The following is a 20,045-nucleotide window of genomic DNA, read 5'->3' as shown; positions in this document are numbered from 1 at the left end:
CAGACACGGATAAGTTAACCTGTTATTATTTTCTTCATTTGACTTTCCCCAATCTCAAGTTCATATCTTTACCCCAGCCCCTCGCTTGTATTGTTACTGTACTGATATAAAAATCTTTGTTAACCCTTGCTCTGCCTCCTGTGTGTCACTGCATCCTACGCACCTGCTAGCATCTTACAGATACATTTGATGAAAAAATTCACTTTGTTGTTCTTCATTAATCAAAGTTTGAAGTTTTCTGCTAATTACAGTTCGGTGCACATGGCCCAGATTGTACAGGGGGTCTTCTCCTCCTCCTTGTTTGTAATTCCCCAGCACCTCCGCCTGCCTCCCGTCTGTGAATGACCTGTGTCCTCTGTATGAAATCTCAGCAGTGACCTGGATATGATATCATTATCACTAGATAGGTGATAAGTGCTACATCAGTGGGAGTAAGGACACTGCGACTAGGGTTTTCTTTCTGGACAACTTAAAAAAAAACCATGGCCGAAAGATATTTTTTTACAACCACGTTATAAAACCATATAAAATTATTAAGATTGTGAGTGATCCATATCTGTAGCCCATAATTCTGATATGAAGACATCTGCTGAATTCTCTGTAAAATAATAATTGCAATCATTATAATCTGTATAAATGTCTTCAGCTTAAAAACAAATCACTTCATTTTTTTTCTACGGATTGTCCTGTAATTTCTGAACAGTTGGTAACTCTGACTTGAACCCCCACTCATCGCCAAAGTGGGACACATGTCCCTGTTAGAATGGAGTGGCAGTGCCCATGCTGGAACGTCACCATGTTCATTTTCTCCCCGGGACTGCCAAAGCGAGTGCTGGACTGTACGCAGCTCTCTGGCAATCCAATAAGGAATGAACGGAGCGGAGGCTGAGCAGGCGCACTGCCACCGGGATAAAAGTGCTGTTTCTGGCGATTGGTAGCGGTCTTAGCAGTTGAACACCCACCGATCGAGACGTAATCACCCATCCAACGGTTAGAAGAGATGATAACATCTACTTAGGGCTCATTCAGACGTCCGAGATTGGAACGCAATGCTCAGAATGGCTGCGGGTCTCCTGATCGGAGCTTGACGGCTCCACATTATTCGAGCACGCTGAAGTCACTCGGTTAGCACGCTGGCATGCTCCAATAACACCTTATCAGCGCACCTTCGCTCATCACTACTTATGATTATTGCACAATTTGATCTACTAAATGTTCATCTAGAGGCCAAAAACCGCCTTGATATTTCTCACAGCGTAAACCCTGAACTCTGATAATACGGCAGTATTACTTAATTTTTAGGAAATCAAGGCAAGAAAAAGAGACCGTATTGTGTCACTGTTCACACGTAGCATTTTATGTAGTCATGAAAATTGCAGCAGCAGTAGTTCTATATGTCTGCAGAGCGTTTTTTGCTGCTAATTTCAGTAATTAAAAAAACAAAACAAAATACACAGCCGGTCATTATAAAAAAAAAAACACCATGTGAATGACTAGAAAATAATTACATCAATACTATTCATTTTATTTGCTCTTATTCTTCTGAGATAAGGATAAAAAACGGTGTGTGTGAACGAGAACTAATTCTCCCTTTTCTAAAGAATGACGCCTGAGCAAGACACTGACTGACTGAGCAAGACACTGACTGACTGACTGACTGACTGACTGACTGACTGACTGACAGACTGTGACTGACTTGCGTTCTTTTATATACACACAAGTCACGTGACTCCCCGACGTGAAGGGCGGCGCCAGGCCTGGTCATGTGACGGTGGGCGGTGACGCAGCGGCGAGGAGCGGAGTGAGCTGCGCCTGGTGTTGCAGTGGCTCCGGCTCGGTGTCTGTGAGAGGACGGGACGGGCTTTGCCGCTGCGGCTGTGACCAGATACGGTTTCGTCGCCGGTTTTCCTCCGTTTATCCCTTCTAAACAACAAGCCGGAATGGAGGAAGACGGAGCCGGTGAGTAGCCGCATGGCGCTGTACCTGTGTGTGTGGACGGTGTTTACGTGCTGCTCCCCGCACCGGCGCCGGAGGAGTTAATTAGATGTCATCTGTGCTCTGCTATAACGCAGGCTGGCGGTGTGCGGCGGAGAAGCGGTTAATGTGCGGTTTGTGCCGCATTGGGTGCTGACAGCGGAGAAGGTGGCATATATATATATATATATATATATATATATATTTTATTTTTTTTTGCATTTTTCTGCATTTCATCTATTTCCAGCAATTTTATAATTTCCTAAAATGTGTTTTTTTTGTATGTAATTCTTGCATGTAACCAGGTCTACTGCGGCTCTGCTTAGTAATAATGATGGAGTTGCTGCTGGGGTCACCTCCAGCTGTCACTGGTGGTGAACGGGTTAATGCCGGAGTGTCGTTTCTTGCATTTCTGAAGGGCAGGATTCAGCAAGGCGATGGTTAACGGCGCTCTGCTGTCTACTACTGCAGTCACTAGATTGGGGGTCTGGATTTTGGGTTCTGTACAGTTCTGCAGTAATATCAGATGTGATCCACCCCGTGTGTGCCGGCAGCGCTCCGCCAGAGGCGGCGATGGTGAGCTCTTGTGTATTGGCACATGCCACGTGGGCGATGGTTGGCCACAGTTCACACTGACGGCTGCAATCTGCGTCCTGTACCGGCCATCCCTGCTTCTCCCAGGCCCCGTCCATAGGATCCATTCATGTACGACAGCAGATTTTTGCGCAGCTTTGTATCCTAGCAACCCCGACATGTGCCCCCCCTGTACGTACAGCGCGGTAAATGCTCCAGATCTTCATGGAGTTTACTATCAGTGATGCATAATGAGGCCACTGATCTATGGGGGGAACCCAAATGTGCCCCTAGCACAGCGCTACCCCGGAGCCAGGTGTAGGGAGCGCGCACTGGAGCTTAGGGTGGCGCAGGGCGATAGAAGCCTGCCTCCGTATTTAATAGATTCTGTAATGTTATTCTACTAGGTGGGTGGCTGAAGCCCCACAAAGTCTGGCTGAGCGGAGCTTTAATGTCTCCATTCCAGAGACAGCACCCTGTCTGGCTGTATATTCCCTTGAAATGGATACTTGAAGTCAAGGAAACGCTGTGTTATTTTTTCTCCACCCTTGGCAGTGTGTAATGAATGCCTGAGTTCAGCTTTTTTTTTTTTTTTTCTATTTTTCCTCTGGGTGGAGGAGGATCTGTGCAGGACAGTCCCATATATAAAATAGTAATAATTAAAAATAATAATAATAAAAAAAATAGATCTATCTACCGTATCTATCTACCGTATCTATCTACCGTATCTATCTACCGTATCTATCTACCGTATCTATCTACCGTATCTATCTACCGTATCTATCTACCGTATCTATCTACCGTATCTCTCTATCTCCATCTATCTCTCTATCTCCATCTATCTCTCTATCTCCATCTATCTCTCTATCTCCATCTATCTCTCTATCTCCATCTATCTCTCTATCTCCACCTATCTCTATCTCCACCTATCTCTCTATCTCCACCTATCTCTCTATCTCCACCTATCTCTCTATCTCCACCTATCTCTCTATCTCCACCTATCTCTCTATCTCCACCTATCTCTCTATCTCCATCTATCTCTCTATCTCCATCTATCTCTCTCTCTCCATCTATCTCTCTCTCTCCATCTATCTCTCTCTCCATCTATCTCTCTCTCCATCTATCTCTCTCTCTCCATCTATCTCTCTCTCTCCATCTATCTCTCTCTCTCCATCTATCTCTCTCTCTCCATCTATCTCTCTCTCTCCATCTATCTCTCTCTCTCCATCTATCTCTCTCTCTCCATCTATCTCTCTCTCTCCATCTATCTCTCTCTCTCCATCTATCTCTCTCTGTCCATCTATCTCTCTCTGTCCATCTATCTCTCTCTGTCCATCTATCTCTCTCTGTCCATCTATCTCTCTCTGTCCATCTATCTCTCTCTCTCTGTCCATCTCTCTCTCTCTCTCTGTCCATCTCTCTCTCCATCTATCTCTCTCCATCTATCTCTCTCTCTCTCCATCTCTCTCTCTCTCCATCTCTCTCTCTCTCCATCTCTCTCTCTCCATCTCTCTCTCTCTCTCCATCTCTCTCTCTCTCTCCATCTATCTCTCTCTCTCTCCATCTATCTCTCTCTCTCCATCTATCTCTCTCTCTCCATCTATCTCTCTCTCTCTCCATCTATCTCTCTCTCTCTCCATCTATCTCTCTCTCCATCTATCTCTCTCTCTCTCCATCTATCTCTCTCTCTCTCCATCTATCTCTCTCTCTCTCCATCTATCTCTCTCTCTCTCCATCTATCTCTCTCTCTCTCCATCTATCTCTCTCTCCATCTATCTCTCTCTCCATCTATCTCTCTCTCCATCTATCTCTCTCTCCATCTCTCTCTCTCTCCATCTCTCTCTCTCTCCATCTCTCTCTCTCTCCATCTCTCTCTCTCTCCATCTCTCTCTCTCTCTCCATCTCTCTCTCTCTCTCTCTCTCTCTCTCTCTCTCTCTCTCTCTCTCTCTCTCTCTCTCTCTCTCTCTCCCTCTGTCTCTCTCCCTCTATCTCTCTCTGTAAGGCGCAGTCAATTTAAGTTTTAGTTTGGCTCGTGGTGTTTCCAGAGGTTTTTCTCTGGCATTGAACCCTGCAGAAGATTGCACAATGCATCATTACAATCCCACGTCAAGAAGGTTTTTGTCTTGTATTTGGGGGGAGAACAGCTGCGGTGACAGTTGTTTTTCCTCGAACCAGTCTGCTGCGTGCGATCATTGCTCAGATCTGAAGCTGCTGCCAGATTATTGATGGCCGGCTATATGAGATGTGGCATGAGCAGCAGATTTCCTTGAATTCTACGTAATTTTTTGTTTTTTATTTATCCTTGAAGGGAACCGGTCAGTATGTTTTAAGTACTCTGGCTGTGTAGGCTCTTGTCTCCCAATAAAATGCCTTTTTTGGAATGATCTGATGTGCCAGTGCTAGTAAATCCGTGTGTAAGTGCACTAGGGGCGTGTCAGTGCTCTTGGGAAAAGGGGTATCACTTGTATTGACACAACCCCTAGTGCACTTCCAGCCTGATTTACATACAGCTTTTGCACTAGATCTCTGGCACTTCAGATCGCTACAAAAAGGTATCATTTTGATTGGCAGATGACCAAAGAACTAGTTTCTTATGAAAAAGATGCTGACTGGTTTCTTTCAGGGATAAAAAAAAAAAATCTAGACCCCCAGATTAATTTGCCTGTGTGTGCTAGAATTCCCATGACTGGCATATCAGATCTTCACAAAGAGAAAAAAAACGTTATTTATTTATTTTTTTTATCTGGAGACAAGCACTATACAGCCGTACCTCTGCCACAATACATATCAGCATGCTGATGGGTTCTGTTTAAAGCGGAGCTCCATCTCTCATCATCTTATGAATGAATGGAAATGTCCTAGACCCAGCGTTCAATTCCGTCCTCTTAGATATCCCTAAATAAGGCATGAGGTTAAAACATTGACTTGTAAGCCGGTGCACGTACGATGCTAATTTCATGCATGATTGTTAACCTAATGAGGAGCCAACATCTTCAGGATTGTTATGAAGTCCGATGTCCGGCTCACCTGAATCCAGTCCTGTCCAGAGAAAGACTGGAAGCAAGGAAACAGATCCAGCTCCTTTGGCATAAAAATGGTCCTTATTGTTACATGTTAAAATTCCAAATATCATCCATATTGGCTGAGAAGAATAAAAAAACACCAACGCGTTTCATGACATGCCATACATAAAGCGCTTGTCGCACCAGAAACGCGTCAGTGTTTTTTATTGTTCTCAACAGATATGGATGATATTTGGAATGTTAACATGTACCAATAAGTAAGATTCTTATGTCCGTGGAGCTGGATCGCTCTTCTTTGCTTCCAGTTTCGGGAAAACAATGTGCCACAGCAGAGCAATGTTTTTGTCTCCCAGCGCATGCGCAATTGAAGCCAAGGCACGTGCCCTCGGGAGCTGTTCTGATGATGTCAGACCCATTTTTGCATGGCAGTTAGGTGCCACATTACAGCCCAGACAGCTTGACTATTGGAAGTAACTGACCGTCTGATGAATATTCGTGAGTAATTAGCATAGTGCATGCGCCTGATTGCAAATTAAATTTCTCCACTGTGCCTGTTATAAAAGCATGTCTGCAAAGAAGTAAGAATCCGGAGTGACATGGAGGTGACAGTTCATTCTTGTAAACCCTTGTGACAGATTTACTTAATTCATTGACTCGTCCAAAGATCTGTCCAAGAGATCTCGGAGTATCCTGGCTCCTTCCCCCACCCGGGGGACTAGTGGGGTTCACAACTCCATAGATCCCAGCAGATGTCAGCATTTTTTTTTTTGGGGAATTCCCCTCTAATTTCCGGTTCTTCCGTGTTCAGTTCCAGAACCCTACAGGGTCTTTTTGTCGTGTGAGAACAATGTATTCCAGACGACATTCCTTCTCGCTGTCAGTTTACGATCGGTTTTGTTGAGTAATGTCAGAACAGTTTGTGTAGACGAGTCATTCTTGGTGACTAAGTTATTCATTTGTCATGTTTTTTTTTCTAAGTAGTTTGACTAAGAATACAAAAAAACGTATTAACCCTTCTTATGTATTCTTGACATGCTGGTTCCTTTTCCCCAAAACACGTGGATTTACCATGGATCCTTGATTTATTTCCCTAGGAAACCCCTTTAATGAATATTGTTCCCTGTAACTTTATGGGTTTTGGTGTTCCTGGTTCTCCTTATGGCGATCCAGATGTTGCAGGACATTTTACAGGCAATGCTCCATGGGAGAAAAGTATTCAAATTAGCACTAATCCAGGAGGTAAAAAATTGTCTCTGGTGCAACCTATAGGTAGCTATCTTGTAAGTTAATGTCCAACCCATTAAAGAACCTTGAAACATGACTAAGGATCTCTGCCAAACCCGAGATGCCCATCTGTAGCCAATATTTTGGATTTTCCTCACAGTTGAGAATATGGCACTGATTGGCAGGATGAGATGCTGTAAGTGCTGCTGTTTTTGGGGTGAGGGAGGGTTATTGATGCACCTTACAGAAATCAAGCTGGTGGCCTATAGTGATGAAGAACAAGTCTACATCGCGGTCATTACTCGGACTGTGGAACACAGGTGTGATGATACCTATCTTATAACGTGGCCACCTATAGGAGGTACTAGAGTTAGTGTCTTTATTTTTGGGCTCAGTTTGTGGGCAAGTAGACTTGGTAAGTGTTTATTTTTTTAGAAAGTAAAACAATAGGAAGTTCTGTTTTTTTTTTCTTATTTGTAAAGAATTTGGTCTTGTGATATCTTGATCTAGTGAAGAACAGCAGTTTCTTGTGCCATGTGATTCGCTAATCAGTATGAAATAATCTCGCCTCTGCTGGATAATTCTTTGCGTTTGCCAGATTCGGCTGTGGCGAGGCTTGTGGTCAGCTTAGAATCCACAGGAAACATTTAGGAACTTGTTGTTTTCCTCTATTGTTGCCTGTGGTAAGTTCCTTTTGACTTCGAATAGCAGAGTTTATTCATTTTTTTTTCCCCCCTAAGAATTTAGTAATTCTTTTTCTTCTAGCTGAATGGGTGTATGCCAACTTTACAGGGTATCATGTTTGTATCAAGACAACTCATCCATTGCTATAGAGATTCTAGATGTCTAGTACACTTTGTACTCAGTAAAGAATTGACAAAAAACTATTTCCATATACAATATTAGGGAATTCTGAATTAATTAAGGTTGGTTCCTCTGTTGAGGATCATCCATGTACTTGTTAGAGTGGAGGGCAATGAGTGTCTACCCAACCTGTCCTATAGTACGTAGATAACCAGACACTGTGAAATTCTTCATATCCCCTGTGTTGGCCCTATAATGAATTGTAGATTCAGTTGGAAGTCTTTTTTTTGGCAATCCCTTTTTGTTAGAAGCATTGCCCATAAGATGAGCTCCTGGGAACCTCCAGCGATCAGCTGTAGCCTTCTCAAAAACTCATAAAACAAGTGAAAGTTTTTGGCTACAGCGCCATCACAGGCAAAATAGATCATTACACAGTGCCTATTACAGCAAGGGGCATTCAGACGTCTGTGCATATGGGTTTGAAATCAGACCGCTAATATCATGGACCTGCCCACGGGTCGGGAGAGCTACGTCAAGTCCGTGCATTGTGGTTCAATCTTGGACCGATTTACATGACTGTCTGAATGCACCCTAAATGAGACCTCTGTGTTGCTTGTACTTTGGGTCTTCCAGAGCAGGAGACCCCTTATAGCCAAACTTTGTCCTGGTCTGAGTACATTCTAAATTAAATTGTCAGATATATACGAGGGTTGGCCAATGTAGAAAACCTTGCATATCCATTATTATGGATTTTTGAGTTAATGGATTGAGGAGCCTAAAATAATTTGGCCAAAGAGAAGAGCAGCTACAAAGATCATCTTCTTCTGGAGGACCGTCCTGTCCACAATCATACAGATGTTGATTTATTTGATAATGTGTAATGCCTAATTTCTCCTCCGGGGATGCTGTAGAGAAATGTAGCAGTTACTTCCAGGTTTGTTCTCGCATTATTAGGCTAATCGTGAAATGTCCGTCTATGTCATGGGGCCTTGTGAACGAGTATGAATTGTCTAAAGCCCAGAACCCATAAAATTTGGAGAAGTTATAGTTGAGTTTTCCGTTGTCATGAGTGTTGGTCAGTTCAGGACCGCTTGATCTGGGTAGTGTAGGTTATCCTAATAACAGACGTTCCTCTAGTTAGGATGTCTTCACACTTCTTCTTGTTTACTCGTCCGTTGTTTATTAGAGAAGACAATGTTTAGCTCTTACAGACCAGGTTCCTCAGTGATGTAAATCTACTCCCTAACAAAAAAAAAAATTCTCTCTTGAAAAATTTTCCACATTCCCTGCCATTTCTCCTCAAGGCTTGTTGGAAATCTGTAGCCTCCCAGTCCCCCTCGTCTGTCTGAAAAAGCGCAGATGACTTTTGTCTGGAGGAAAGGGATGTTTAAACTATTTGACCCTGTAAATTCAGATATATTTTAGTTATGGTATAAATCTTAATAATACAGTAGACAATAAAGTAACTAGCCGGTTTGGCCACCTGCGGAGTCCTTTGTGCGGACCCGTCTCTACGAACCCGTACATATGTTTTATTTTAATGGAATGGGAAGGCTCTGGGGACCTGTAGCATTTGTTTTAAGACGGAAGTGGGCTGACCTGTTTGGTTGCCATGAAGTGAGACCATTATTATTTGTGTTTTGAGGAACATCTGCGTTCAATTTATTACATTGGATTTTCTAAATTCTTTCTTGCCACAAGTTGATAGTATACGAACCTATGAAATGTATCTTTTTTCTTTCTTTTTTCGCTCATTGTTACTCACAGACACAGTTTAATTTGTTATTTTTTTGGAACCTGGAGCATACTTTTCCAGTAATGACGCCTTTTCTCCAAGAAAATGATATATTCTCCAGGTTTTCTTTAGCACTGGGTTGAACATTTCAATAAATGCTTCTATACGTATTTTTTTCCCAGTGCGGAACAAGATTATTGTGACTGTCTAGTTTTTCACAACTAAATAAAATGAACATTTTCTTTAATTTGTAATGTGTGGTATATAAAAATTGGCTGAGAAGCAGCTGTTGGTGTTGGATTTAAATATGCTTTAAAAGCCGCTGTGGACTGAGCCACACGGGAGACTAGCTGGACAAGCGGCTCGCCAGTGGCTTCTCCCCACCCATTCCCTTTGAGTGATTGATGGCTCCCTGCGTCACTCCAGGTCAGTGGTAGGCGAGAAGCTGCTGTCCAACTAGTCTCTCATGTGTCTTGGTCCCCAGCGTCTTTTAAAGTATGTTTTTCTTCGGAACTCCATAGCGTTTGAGTCTGAACCATGCAGATAGTGTCTGATACATGCGGTCTGTTGGTCGGCTGTCATGTTCCCTTTAAATGCTGCCTTCTGTACACTGTATAAGTGAGCTGTACTAATGATTGACAGGCACACAGGGACATTTTTCTTGAACTGCGCAGGCACCTGGTGTAGAGCACGTGCAAATCTAAGACCAGGCTTAACTTGATGGAGCACGGAATGGTGCATGTCAATCAAGCTTAGAGAATCACATTTAGGGACCGGAGAAAAGACCCTTTCTTGATGGCAGCCACACCCCGTTGAGAGTATTCATCGCATGAAGAATATTTCTGCAACTGAGTCTAGAGACAGTAGACTTGGGTGAAAACACACGTGTAACTTTGACACCACCATGACTCTTTGGCTATGTTCACACGTTGCATTTTTGCTGCTTTTTTTTTTTCCTCCAGGCAAAACCTGCTCTCTTGGCAGTAAAGAAACTGCTTTTAGAAAGCAGGTTTTGCGGTTTGTCATGGTCATACCGTTTAGTTCCTGAGTTTTCTGCACCAAAAACTGCACAAAACCTGATACCTGCGTTTTTGCTTTCTATGGGTGAAAAAAATGCAGCAAAGACACTGAAAGAAGTGACATGCTGCAGTTTTCCAACGGAGTCAGGAAAAAAAAACTATGTGTACGAGATTTCTGAAATCTCATAGATTTTGCTGGTTCTGTAAAACTCCGCTTTTAATTTGCATAACAAATGCAGCAAACGAACCAAGCAAAAACGCAACGTGTGAACATAGCCTTAGAAAGTCATTGGCGGTTGGAGGGACCATTCGATCATGTTTTTAGCCTGGGCTATTTTTGATGAGTAATGAATAAATCTCCGAAAAGTGCATTGACACACAGCTATTTCATAGCTAAGTAATGGTGCAAAATGGCAAGTTGTAAAACATATTAATATAAGCAACCTTACCGGGTTCTCAAATGTGTAGTTTACAAGGTGCCATATTGAAGCTATACAGAGCGTATACTGTGCTTGTTCTACTGATGCAAATGTTGGGTGTATCCAGCATGACGTCCACAGGTAATAATTAAAATCAAAGTCATTTATTATTCCATGTTAATATTAGAGATTAAAAACATCCTAGACAAATAGTGCAAAAAATATTCGGGATGAGCCCTACGCGTTTCGAGCATTGCAGTCTAGAAGCTGCACAGTACACAGTGCGCTCGGTCTGCACATTGGGACCCAGGGCGATCTCGCTCTACCTCCGCTCTGCTGAATCTTCCTGTATTCCCTCAGTGTATTCTGATGGTAGGAAAATGTTCTGGAAATGTCGAAAGAGCTCCAGACTGCACTCCCTGCAGATCTGAAGCGTCAGACCAAATCTCCGTGATCTAATATTATATAATGGTGGCTGCTCGTCCTGCTGAGAACAGATCAGTGATAATGTGGCTGCTGATCGCAGCACTGATCCTAATTCTACGTTCTGTTCCTTTTTCATCCGCTTTAGTGCATACTGTGCCTGAAAATGACCAGGCCACACAGCAGCTATTAAAGGGGCCACTAAGATGGCGAATAATGTACAGTGAGTGACGGAAAAAAGTTATGTATTGCTTGGGAAGCAATGCGAAATATGGAAGGTTGCATCATGTCTATTACGTTGTTCTGTCCTGTCTGTGTGCAAACATTGTAAAAGTGAAAGGAACCATTTCGGTCATGGTGACCAGTGTGTCTTTGTATCTGTGCTTTGCTCAGTTATAGACCTGAAGGCTAAATTCAGATGTCTGAGTACAAACAGTGCTTTCTAGACCAGCCGAGTCTCCTAGCCTGGACTCCTCAGCCTCCCATATGCCTAGGAGACTGTAGAGTCCGGGCCTGGAGGTCTAGGAAATCACGGCCCATATTTGGGCCACTCGGACGTCTGCCTTCAGAGTTAATATTTGGTGCTACATCTGCAAAATATATTGGAAAATATTGGAATTGTGGTACAATAACCGTTCTTAGACTCCAACATATTTTACATATGGTTTTCCAAAAGACAGAAGTGCCTAAAGGCCCCGTCTCACATAGCGAGATCGCTAGCGAGATCGCTGCTGAGTCACAAGTTTTGTGACGCAACAGCGACCTCAGTAGCGATCTCGCTATGTGTGACACGTACCAGCGATCAGGCCCCTGCTGCGAGATCGCTGGTCGTGTCGGAATGGCCTGGACCTTTTTTTGGTCGTTGAGGCCCCGCTGACATCGCTGAATCGGTGTGTGTGACACCGATCCAGCGATGTCTTCACTGGTAACCAGGGTAAACATCGGGTTACTAAGCGCAGGGCCGCGCTTAGTAACCCGATGTTTACCCTGGTTACCAAAAAAAACAAACAGTACATACTCGCCTTTCGGTGTCCAGGTCCCTTGCCGTCTGCTTCCTACTCTGACTGAGCCGCCGTACAGTGAGAAGTGAGAGCACAGCAGTGACGTCACCGCTGCTCTCACTTCTCACTGTACGGCCGGATCTCAGTCAGAGCAGGAAGCAGACGGCAAGGGACCTGGACACCGAAAGGCGAGTATGTACTGTTTGTTTTTTTTGGTAACCAGGGTAAACATCGGGTTACTAAGCGCGGCCCTGCGCTTAGTAACCCGATGTTTACCCTGGTTACCCGGGTGCTGCAGGGGGACTTCGGCATCGTTGAAGACAGTTTCAACGATGCCGAAGTCGTTCCCCTGATCGTTGGTCGCTGGAGAGAGCTGTCTGTGTGACAGCTCCCCAGCGACCACACAGCGACTTACCAACGATCACGGCCAGGTCGTATCGCTGGTCGTGATCGTTGGTAAATCGCTTAGTGAGACGGGGCCTTAGCAGCCCTTTACTCTTTACATGTACAGTGCGGCAAAAAAGTATTTAGTGAGTCAGCAATAGTGCAGGTTCCACCACTTAAAAAGATGAGAGGCGTCTGTAATTTACATCATAGGTAGACCTCAACTATGGGAGACAAACTGAGAAAAAAAAATCCAGAAAATCACATTGTCTGTTTTTTTTATCATTTTATTTGCATATTATGGTGGAAAATAAGGGTACCGTCACACATTGAAATTTCCATCGCTACGACGTTACGATTCGTGACGTTCTAGCGATATCGTTACGATATCGCTGTGTCTGACACGCTACTGCGATCAGACACCCTGCTGAGAATCGTACGTCGTAGCAGATCGTTTGGAACTTTCTTTCGTCGCTTGATCACCCGCTGACATCGCTGGATCGTTGTGTGTGACAGCGATCCAGCGATGTCTTCGCTTGTAACCAGGGTAAACATCGGGTAACTAAGCGCAGGGCCGCGCTTAGTAACCCGATGTTTACCCTGGTTACAAGCGTAAACGTAAAAAAACAAACCGTGCATACTCACCCGTCGGTGTCCTTCAGGTCCCTTGCCGACTGCTTCCTGCTCTGAGTGCCGGCCGGAAAGTGAGAGCAGAGCGCAGCGGTGCTGCGATCTGCTCTCACTGTACGGCTGCACTCAGAGCAGGAAGCAGACGGCAAGGGACCTGAAGGACACCGACGAGTGAGTATGTACTGTTTGTTTTTTTACGTTTACGCTGGTAACCAGGGTAAACATCGGGTTACTAAGCGCGGCCCTGCGCTTAGTTACCCGATGTTTACCCTGGTTACCCGGGGACTTCGGCATCGCTCCAGCGCCGTGATTGCAACGTGTGACCGCAGTCTACGACGCTGGAGCGATATTCATACGACGCTGCGACGTCACGAATCGTGCCGTCGCAGCGATGAAAATTTCAATGTGTGACGGTACCCTAAGTATTTGGTCAGAAACAAACAATCAAGATTTCTGGCTCTCACAGACCTGTAACTTCTTCTTTAAGAGTCTCCTCTTTCCTCCACTCATTACCTGTAGTAATGGCACCAGTTTAAACTTGTTATCAGTATAAAACGACACCTGTGCACACCCTCAAACAGTCTGACTCCAAACTCCACTATGGTGAAGACCAAAGAGCTGTCAAAGGACACCAGAAACAAAATTGTAGCCCTGCACCAGGCTGGGAAGACTGAATCTGCAATAGCCAACCAGCTTGGAGTGAAGAAATCAACAGTGGGAGCAATAATTAGAAAATGGAAGACATTCAAGACCACTGATAATCTCCCTCGATCTGGGGCTCCACGCAAAATCCCACCCCGTGGGGTCAGAATGATCACAAGAACGGTGAGCAAAAATCCCAGAACCACGCGGGGGGACCTAGTGAATGAACTGCAGAGAGCTGGGACGAATGTAACAAGGCCTACCATAAGTAACACACTACGCCACCATGGACTCAGATCCTGCAGTGCCAGACGTGTCCCACTGCTTAAGCCAGTACATGTCCGGGCCCGTCTGAAGTTTGCTAGAGAGCATTTGGATGATCCAGAGGAGTTTTGGGAGAATGTCCTATGGTCTGATGAAACCAAGCTGGAACTGTTTGGTAGAAACACAACTTGTCGTGTTTGGAGGAAAAAGAATACTGAGTTGCATCCATCAAACACCATACCTACTGTAAAGCATGGTGGTGTAAACATCATGCTTTGGGGCTGTTTCTCTGCAAAGGGGCCAGGACGACTGATCCGGGTACATGAAAGAATGAATGGGGCCATGTATCGTGAGATTTTGAGTGCAAACCTCCTTCCATCAGCAAGGGCATTTTAGATGAAACGTGGCTGGGTCTTTCAATATGACAATGATCCAAAGCACACCGCCAGGGCAACGAAGGAGTGGCTTCGTAAGAAGCATTTCAAGGTCCTGGAGTGGCCTAGCCAGTCTCCAGATCTCAACCCTATAGAAAACCTTTGGAGGGAGTTGAAAGTCCGTGTTGCCAAGCGAAAAGCCAAAAACATCACTGCTCTAGAGGAGATCTGCATGGAGGAATGGGCCAACATACCAACAACAGTGTGTGGCAACCTTGTGAAGACTTACAGAAAACGTTTGACCTCTGTCATTGCCAACAAAGGATATATTACAAAGTATTGAGATGAAATTTTGTTTCTGACCAAATACTTATTTTCCACCATAATATGCAAATAAAATGATAAAAAAACAGACAATGTGATTTTCTGGATTTTTTTTTCTCAGTTTGTCTCCCATAGTTGAGGTCTACCTATGATGTAAATTACAGACGCCTCTCATCTTTTTAAGTGGTGGAACTTGCACTATTGCTGACTGACTAAATACTTTTTTGCCGCACTGTATATGTCCAATGGCAGGAAAATCACTTTAATATGGAACTTTGCATGAAGACATCATCTCCTGATGCCCCTCCAAGAGCAGTCTGTTTGCAATATCCTAGGTGACCCCTTCGCTGCATAAGCCCACCTTCCCTTTTTTGTCACTCTTGGTAAGTTGATACTGCCAAACCTTAAAGTACAGATGTGCCCACCCTCGCCCAACGCAAATTTCGTTATGAGCTCTACATTGTTATTATTCAAGTTCAGGACATTCTCTCCAGACACAGAGCATAAACCATGCCCGACAGAGTAGGCCGAGAAATGCTAATGATTTTAAGCTGGATATCCCAGAAGGGGAAAAGTAGAAAAAGACACATTTCTCGGATGCTCCATTGGGAGAGATAGGAAACCATGGCTGTGCTCCCCAAAGAAGCCCATGAGAAAGGGATTTTATTCCAAAAATCGTCTTTTCTCAGGCGCTATGGTTTCCTTTGTACCCCGATAAAGGCTACAAGAAAAGGATTTTATGTTAATCCCAAAAATGCTCTATTCTTGGATGCTTCATTGGGGGACACAGCTATGGTTTCCTCTGTCCACCCCCCCAATGAAGACTATAAGAAAGGGATTTTACGGTGAGGCCTCTTTTGCGCACACCAGCTCATATAATGAACAAATGACAGTTGTTTCCTTTTGTCTTCTAATTGAAAAACTGATCTCGACTCTCGGTAGACTGTTCACATTCCCCATCTTTATCTTTGTTAAAAGTTTTTCACAAAGGATAAAACAGCAAGTGGCCCCTTAAAAAAAAAAAAAAAATCCCACGGAATGACCCCTATATTGTGCCGATGAGGTCTGTCGGGGGCCTAGAATTTCCGTAATGGAACCATTCTGGTTCCGAACATCTATTGCGCCACTTTGCTACTTCTTTTTCACCTAGTTGTCGCCCCGCCTCATTGTATTTTCGTTTGTCCCCCGCCTCATTGTATTCTTTCTGTCCTATTTGCTGTATTCTCCATGTTTATGGAGTTGTATTTAGAACCGTACACCGTAACGACATTACTCTTCTTAGCAGGATGTTAACGTTATGTTTTTTTGGGTCAAATAGGTGATGCTAATCACTTAATTAATGAAGCCTCTAAACTGTTGCCAGATTGACGACTGGTTTGTGCTTTTCTGACCTACTTTTTTTTTTAATGTAGTCAGAAATTGCCCGGAGGCCCTTTGTACGCTGGAGGAGAGCGCTGCCCTTGTTGGAAAGCGGGAAAACAATGGCGTCCCTGTCTACTCCTAATGCAGAAAGTGTGAAGCCACAAAATCTGTTTATGTTTCTAGCCAACGGCGGGGGAAATTTCTGGGGATTGTGTGCTGCAAAATCTTAGAAATCGTCAGCTTAACGAAACGGGACAGGGACACCCCACCTAAAGTGTAACGTGTCGCATGATGTCTGCTAAAGTTGCCAGCAGCCATTTGGGTCTGGAATTGAGAGGACACCCACCATGCATTCGAGTTGTCACTATTAACCAATCTCCAATGTGTGCAGTGGTCTTTATGCAGAATCGCTGACCTTGCTGTCTGCCCTTCTAGTGTGCGTGACCCCAGAAACGATTGACTTAGATGGGTCACCGCAGTCCTAATGGGACACAGTTCCTCCATGTACAATAGATTTTTTTTTTTTTTCTTCCTTTGTTTTGCTTTCATACGTTGATGTAATGTAATCTTACAGAACTGTGCCCTGGAAATCCAGTCGCATTGACATCTGTGCACGTAATGCTCTGGGGAATTGCCACTTCTACACATGGAAACAAAAGGTATGAGGGGCACGTCCAATGCTACAGAGTGCAAAATAATAATAACAAAATGTGCAAAATCCTTGGAATAATGAGGAAATCCATTAGAGGGAGTTATATGGGATTTTTTTAAATTTATTTTCTATTTATTCTGAAATAATTTTTCACCATAAATCAACAGTACACGTAAAAATAAGAACATTTCTAACTTATCTTCTTAGAGGAATTCGTTACTTTCACGGAGAAAGGGGGAGACAGTTGGTGCTCATAAGGTTCTTTGGAACTTGCAGGATTTCTAAAAATCCTAAAGTGAAAATCTATCTTCACCACATACAGATTTCACCCGTGAAGTATGAATGATCAGTCCAAGAAGATCATAAAGCAGATTTCCCTGATAAGATATATTATAGTTTTTTTTAAGGTAGATTTAAAGGGGTATTTCCATTTCTAAGACCCTACCCCAATACGGAGTAGTTGTAATAATATTAGTAATAATAGCAAATGGCTCCAAATAGAAACGTAGTATAGTTCTTCTGATGATCTTTGTCACTTACCCCATGTGCAGGGCATTGCAGTAGCTAAGATCTCCATGGATATGACCTCTAACAACTAACTGTCACTATATGAGTGGTTGTAACCATGGATACCTAATCTACTGCAATGCCCTGCACATGGAGTAAGCGACATAGTGAATGAGAAGAACTATACTACATTTCTAATTGGAGCTATTTGCTAATATTATTATTATTATTATACCTTGTGCATATAGGATCTTGGAGATGAGAATACGCCTTTAAGTCCATCAAGTATTGCCTAACATATTGATACAGAGGAAGGCAAATAATTTATAGAGTTGCTTACTTTCGTGTGTACTATTGATTAATGAAATAAAAATTAAAAAGATGGTTACTTCTAGCATATAAATTCATTTTCTGGTGAATAATAAGTATAGTATAAATAAACAGTATTATTTCTTCTATTTTTTTTTTCCAACTTGCTTAAAGGGGTATTCCCATCTCTCTCCAACATCCTATCCCAATATGTAGTAGGAGTGATAGTAATATTAACGAATACCTCCAATTAGAAATGTTGTATAGATCTTATAATAAGCTATGCCGTTTACAGCATGTGCAGGGCATTGCAGTAAAGTAGGCATGGTTACGACCACCCATACAGTGACAGCTGGTAGTGGTCGTAACCGTGGATTCCTAAGCAACTGCAACGCCCTGCACATGGGGTAAGCGACATAGATAATCAGAAGATCTATACTACGTTTCTAATTGGATGCATTTGCTAATATTATTATTACACCTACTACATATTGGCACCAATCCTTTGTGTATGTGATTCTCCAGATTGTTCGCTGACAGCCTGGATTGGGTATGTTGGGTTTGAACATATGCCCAAGCCCTTTAGTCCTTGCTTTTCTTCTCCCCCTTCCTTTTTGCCAATATATGCTGTGGCTTGTGAAAGTATTCCCCCACCCCCTTGGCAGTATTTGTGTTCTTGCTACCTCACAACCTGAAATTTCAGGGTTAGTTTTTTTTTTTTTTTTTTTTGAGGGTCTGCATCAGTTCATGTAAAGAACACGCCTATAACTGTGAACATTTTGGTTTTTCATTTTTTATTGTGAAGCAAACGGGACAAAATAATTGAAACTTCAGCATGCATAACTATTCACTCCCCCTAAAGTCAGTACTTTGTAGAGCCTCATTTGGATAAGTCTCTGAGCTTTCCACATCTTGCCACTGGGGTTTTTGCCCTTTCCTCAAGGCAAAACTGTTCCTATTCCTTCAAGTTAGATGGTTTCCTCTGGTGAACAACTATATTCAAGTCTGACCACAGATTTTCAATTGGATTAAGGTCTGGGCTTTAATTAGGCCACTCATTTACACATTTCCCTTTATCGACCAATGACGGACTCAGCACGTCATGAGCAGGTGTCCGTTCCCACACTGTCGTACTATGTCAGTCATGACTTTGAATTGTCACTGTGTGTAAACACGCAGTGACTGTTCAGTGCCGACAGCTGTCAGTGACAGCTGAGCGGCATGGGATGAGATGCAAGGACCCATGTCATCGGTGCCCGCACTCAGGTTGCTGTGATCGGTCAGTCAATCTGACTGACCGAGCTCAGCATGATCGCTCAGGAGGAGCTGAAATATCAGAAAAACTCAAACTCTGAACAGAGGCCAAACGGAGTCCAGAGTAACTCTGCTGCCTCATGATAGTGAATGGATCCCTCAGGGGTTTAATCTGAATCAGGTCATTCAGAGATTTAGATGGAAACCCCAAAGTGCTCAACGTAGAGCACCGGATAACTGTGACCCCAAATGGGGTATTGCCATATACGGCAGAAATTGTGGGACAAATTTTGCTGCTATTTTTCCCCATGTACAAATGTAAAATCTGGGGCTAAAACAAACATTTTGTAGGAAAAATGTACCGTAAATATTGTGTCAGCGTTGTCAGCTTTGCGTAGAGGGTATGAAGTTTTATACTGGACAACTCCTTAAAAAAATGAAGTCCCTGAAAAGAGTGTAGGAAACTGTTTCATCTGGGCGTTAAAAAAAAAAAAATGTTTATCGGTCTTGACCTGGCCTTTGGGTCATCAGTTAAGCTGTCAGACAGTAGGCATGGGAGTGTTTTTCTGTTTCTTGTTCAGTGGCTGCTGCTTTCTGACACATGGTGCTACTTTGTGGTTGAACCATTAATCTCGAGGTCACTGCACAGGTCATCGGAAGATTAAATAACTTTTGAGTCATTAGAAAAGTCGGAAGTCACTTCCTCACCCTTTGACTCGTAGGCCATACGGGACTGTGGGGTATGTTTTGTTTGGTATTTGACATTTGTGACAAACTTGTACTCCCATCTGGAATTTCAAAAACTTTAGGTGGAACTGGTCATGTCTCCTGCTTTAGAACAAAGCAATGGGGAAGACAACTTTGCATATAGTTGTAGAGCTTGATGATACTGCTCACTTACATCATATTTGTTGTTCTCAAATTTTCATTCAAAGGGCTTGTTCAGGGTTAGAAAAGACGATCCGAGACTCTAAGGCTGAGCTTCAATACCAGACTCCACAAATGGGCAGTGGTGGCACAGTTTCTGGAGAAAATGAAGACTCTTCTTCATTACTAGACCACCAACTGGAACGTCAGCCTGCATGTTTTCTAGCTGGTTACACTTGATATCCTAGAGATGATCAGATCTTGTCGGATAATTGTGAGG

The 20,045-nt window shown here is 43.4% G+C and overlaps 1 protein-coding gene across 1 annotated transcript in view; it reads left to right on the top strand.

Moving 5' to 3' along the window:
• The first annotated feature begins 1,767 nt into the window (after positions 1-1,767).
• Positions 1,768-20,045, top strand: part of LOC143785923 (cytohesin-3) — a 118,313-nt gene continuing 100,035 nt past the window's right edge. Inside the window, exon 1 of the mRNA XM_077275067.1 lies at positions 1,768-1,959. Coding sequence (XP_077131182.1) covers positions 1,941-1,959 — 19 coding nt within the window. The 5' untranslated portion in view covers positions 1,768-1,940. The remainder of the gene's footprint in view (positions 1,960-20,045) is intronic.

The sequence above is a fragment of the Ranitomeya variabilis genome, chromosome 7 (genome assembly GCF_051348905.1).
Source record: "Ranitomeya variabilis isolate aRanVar5 chromosome 7, aRanVar5.hap1, whole genome shotgun sequence".
Lineage (NCBI taxonomy): Eukaryota > Metazoa > Chordata > Amphibia > Anura > Dendrobatidae > Ranitomeya > Ranitomeya variabilis.
The sequence above is the reverse complement of the archived record's forward strand: the minus strand, read 5'-3'. Positions and strand labels throughout refer to the sequence as shown.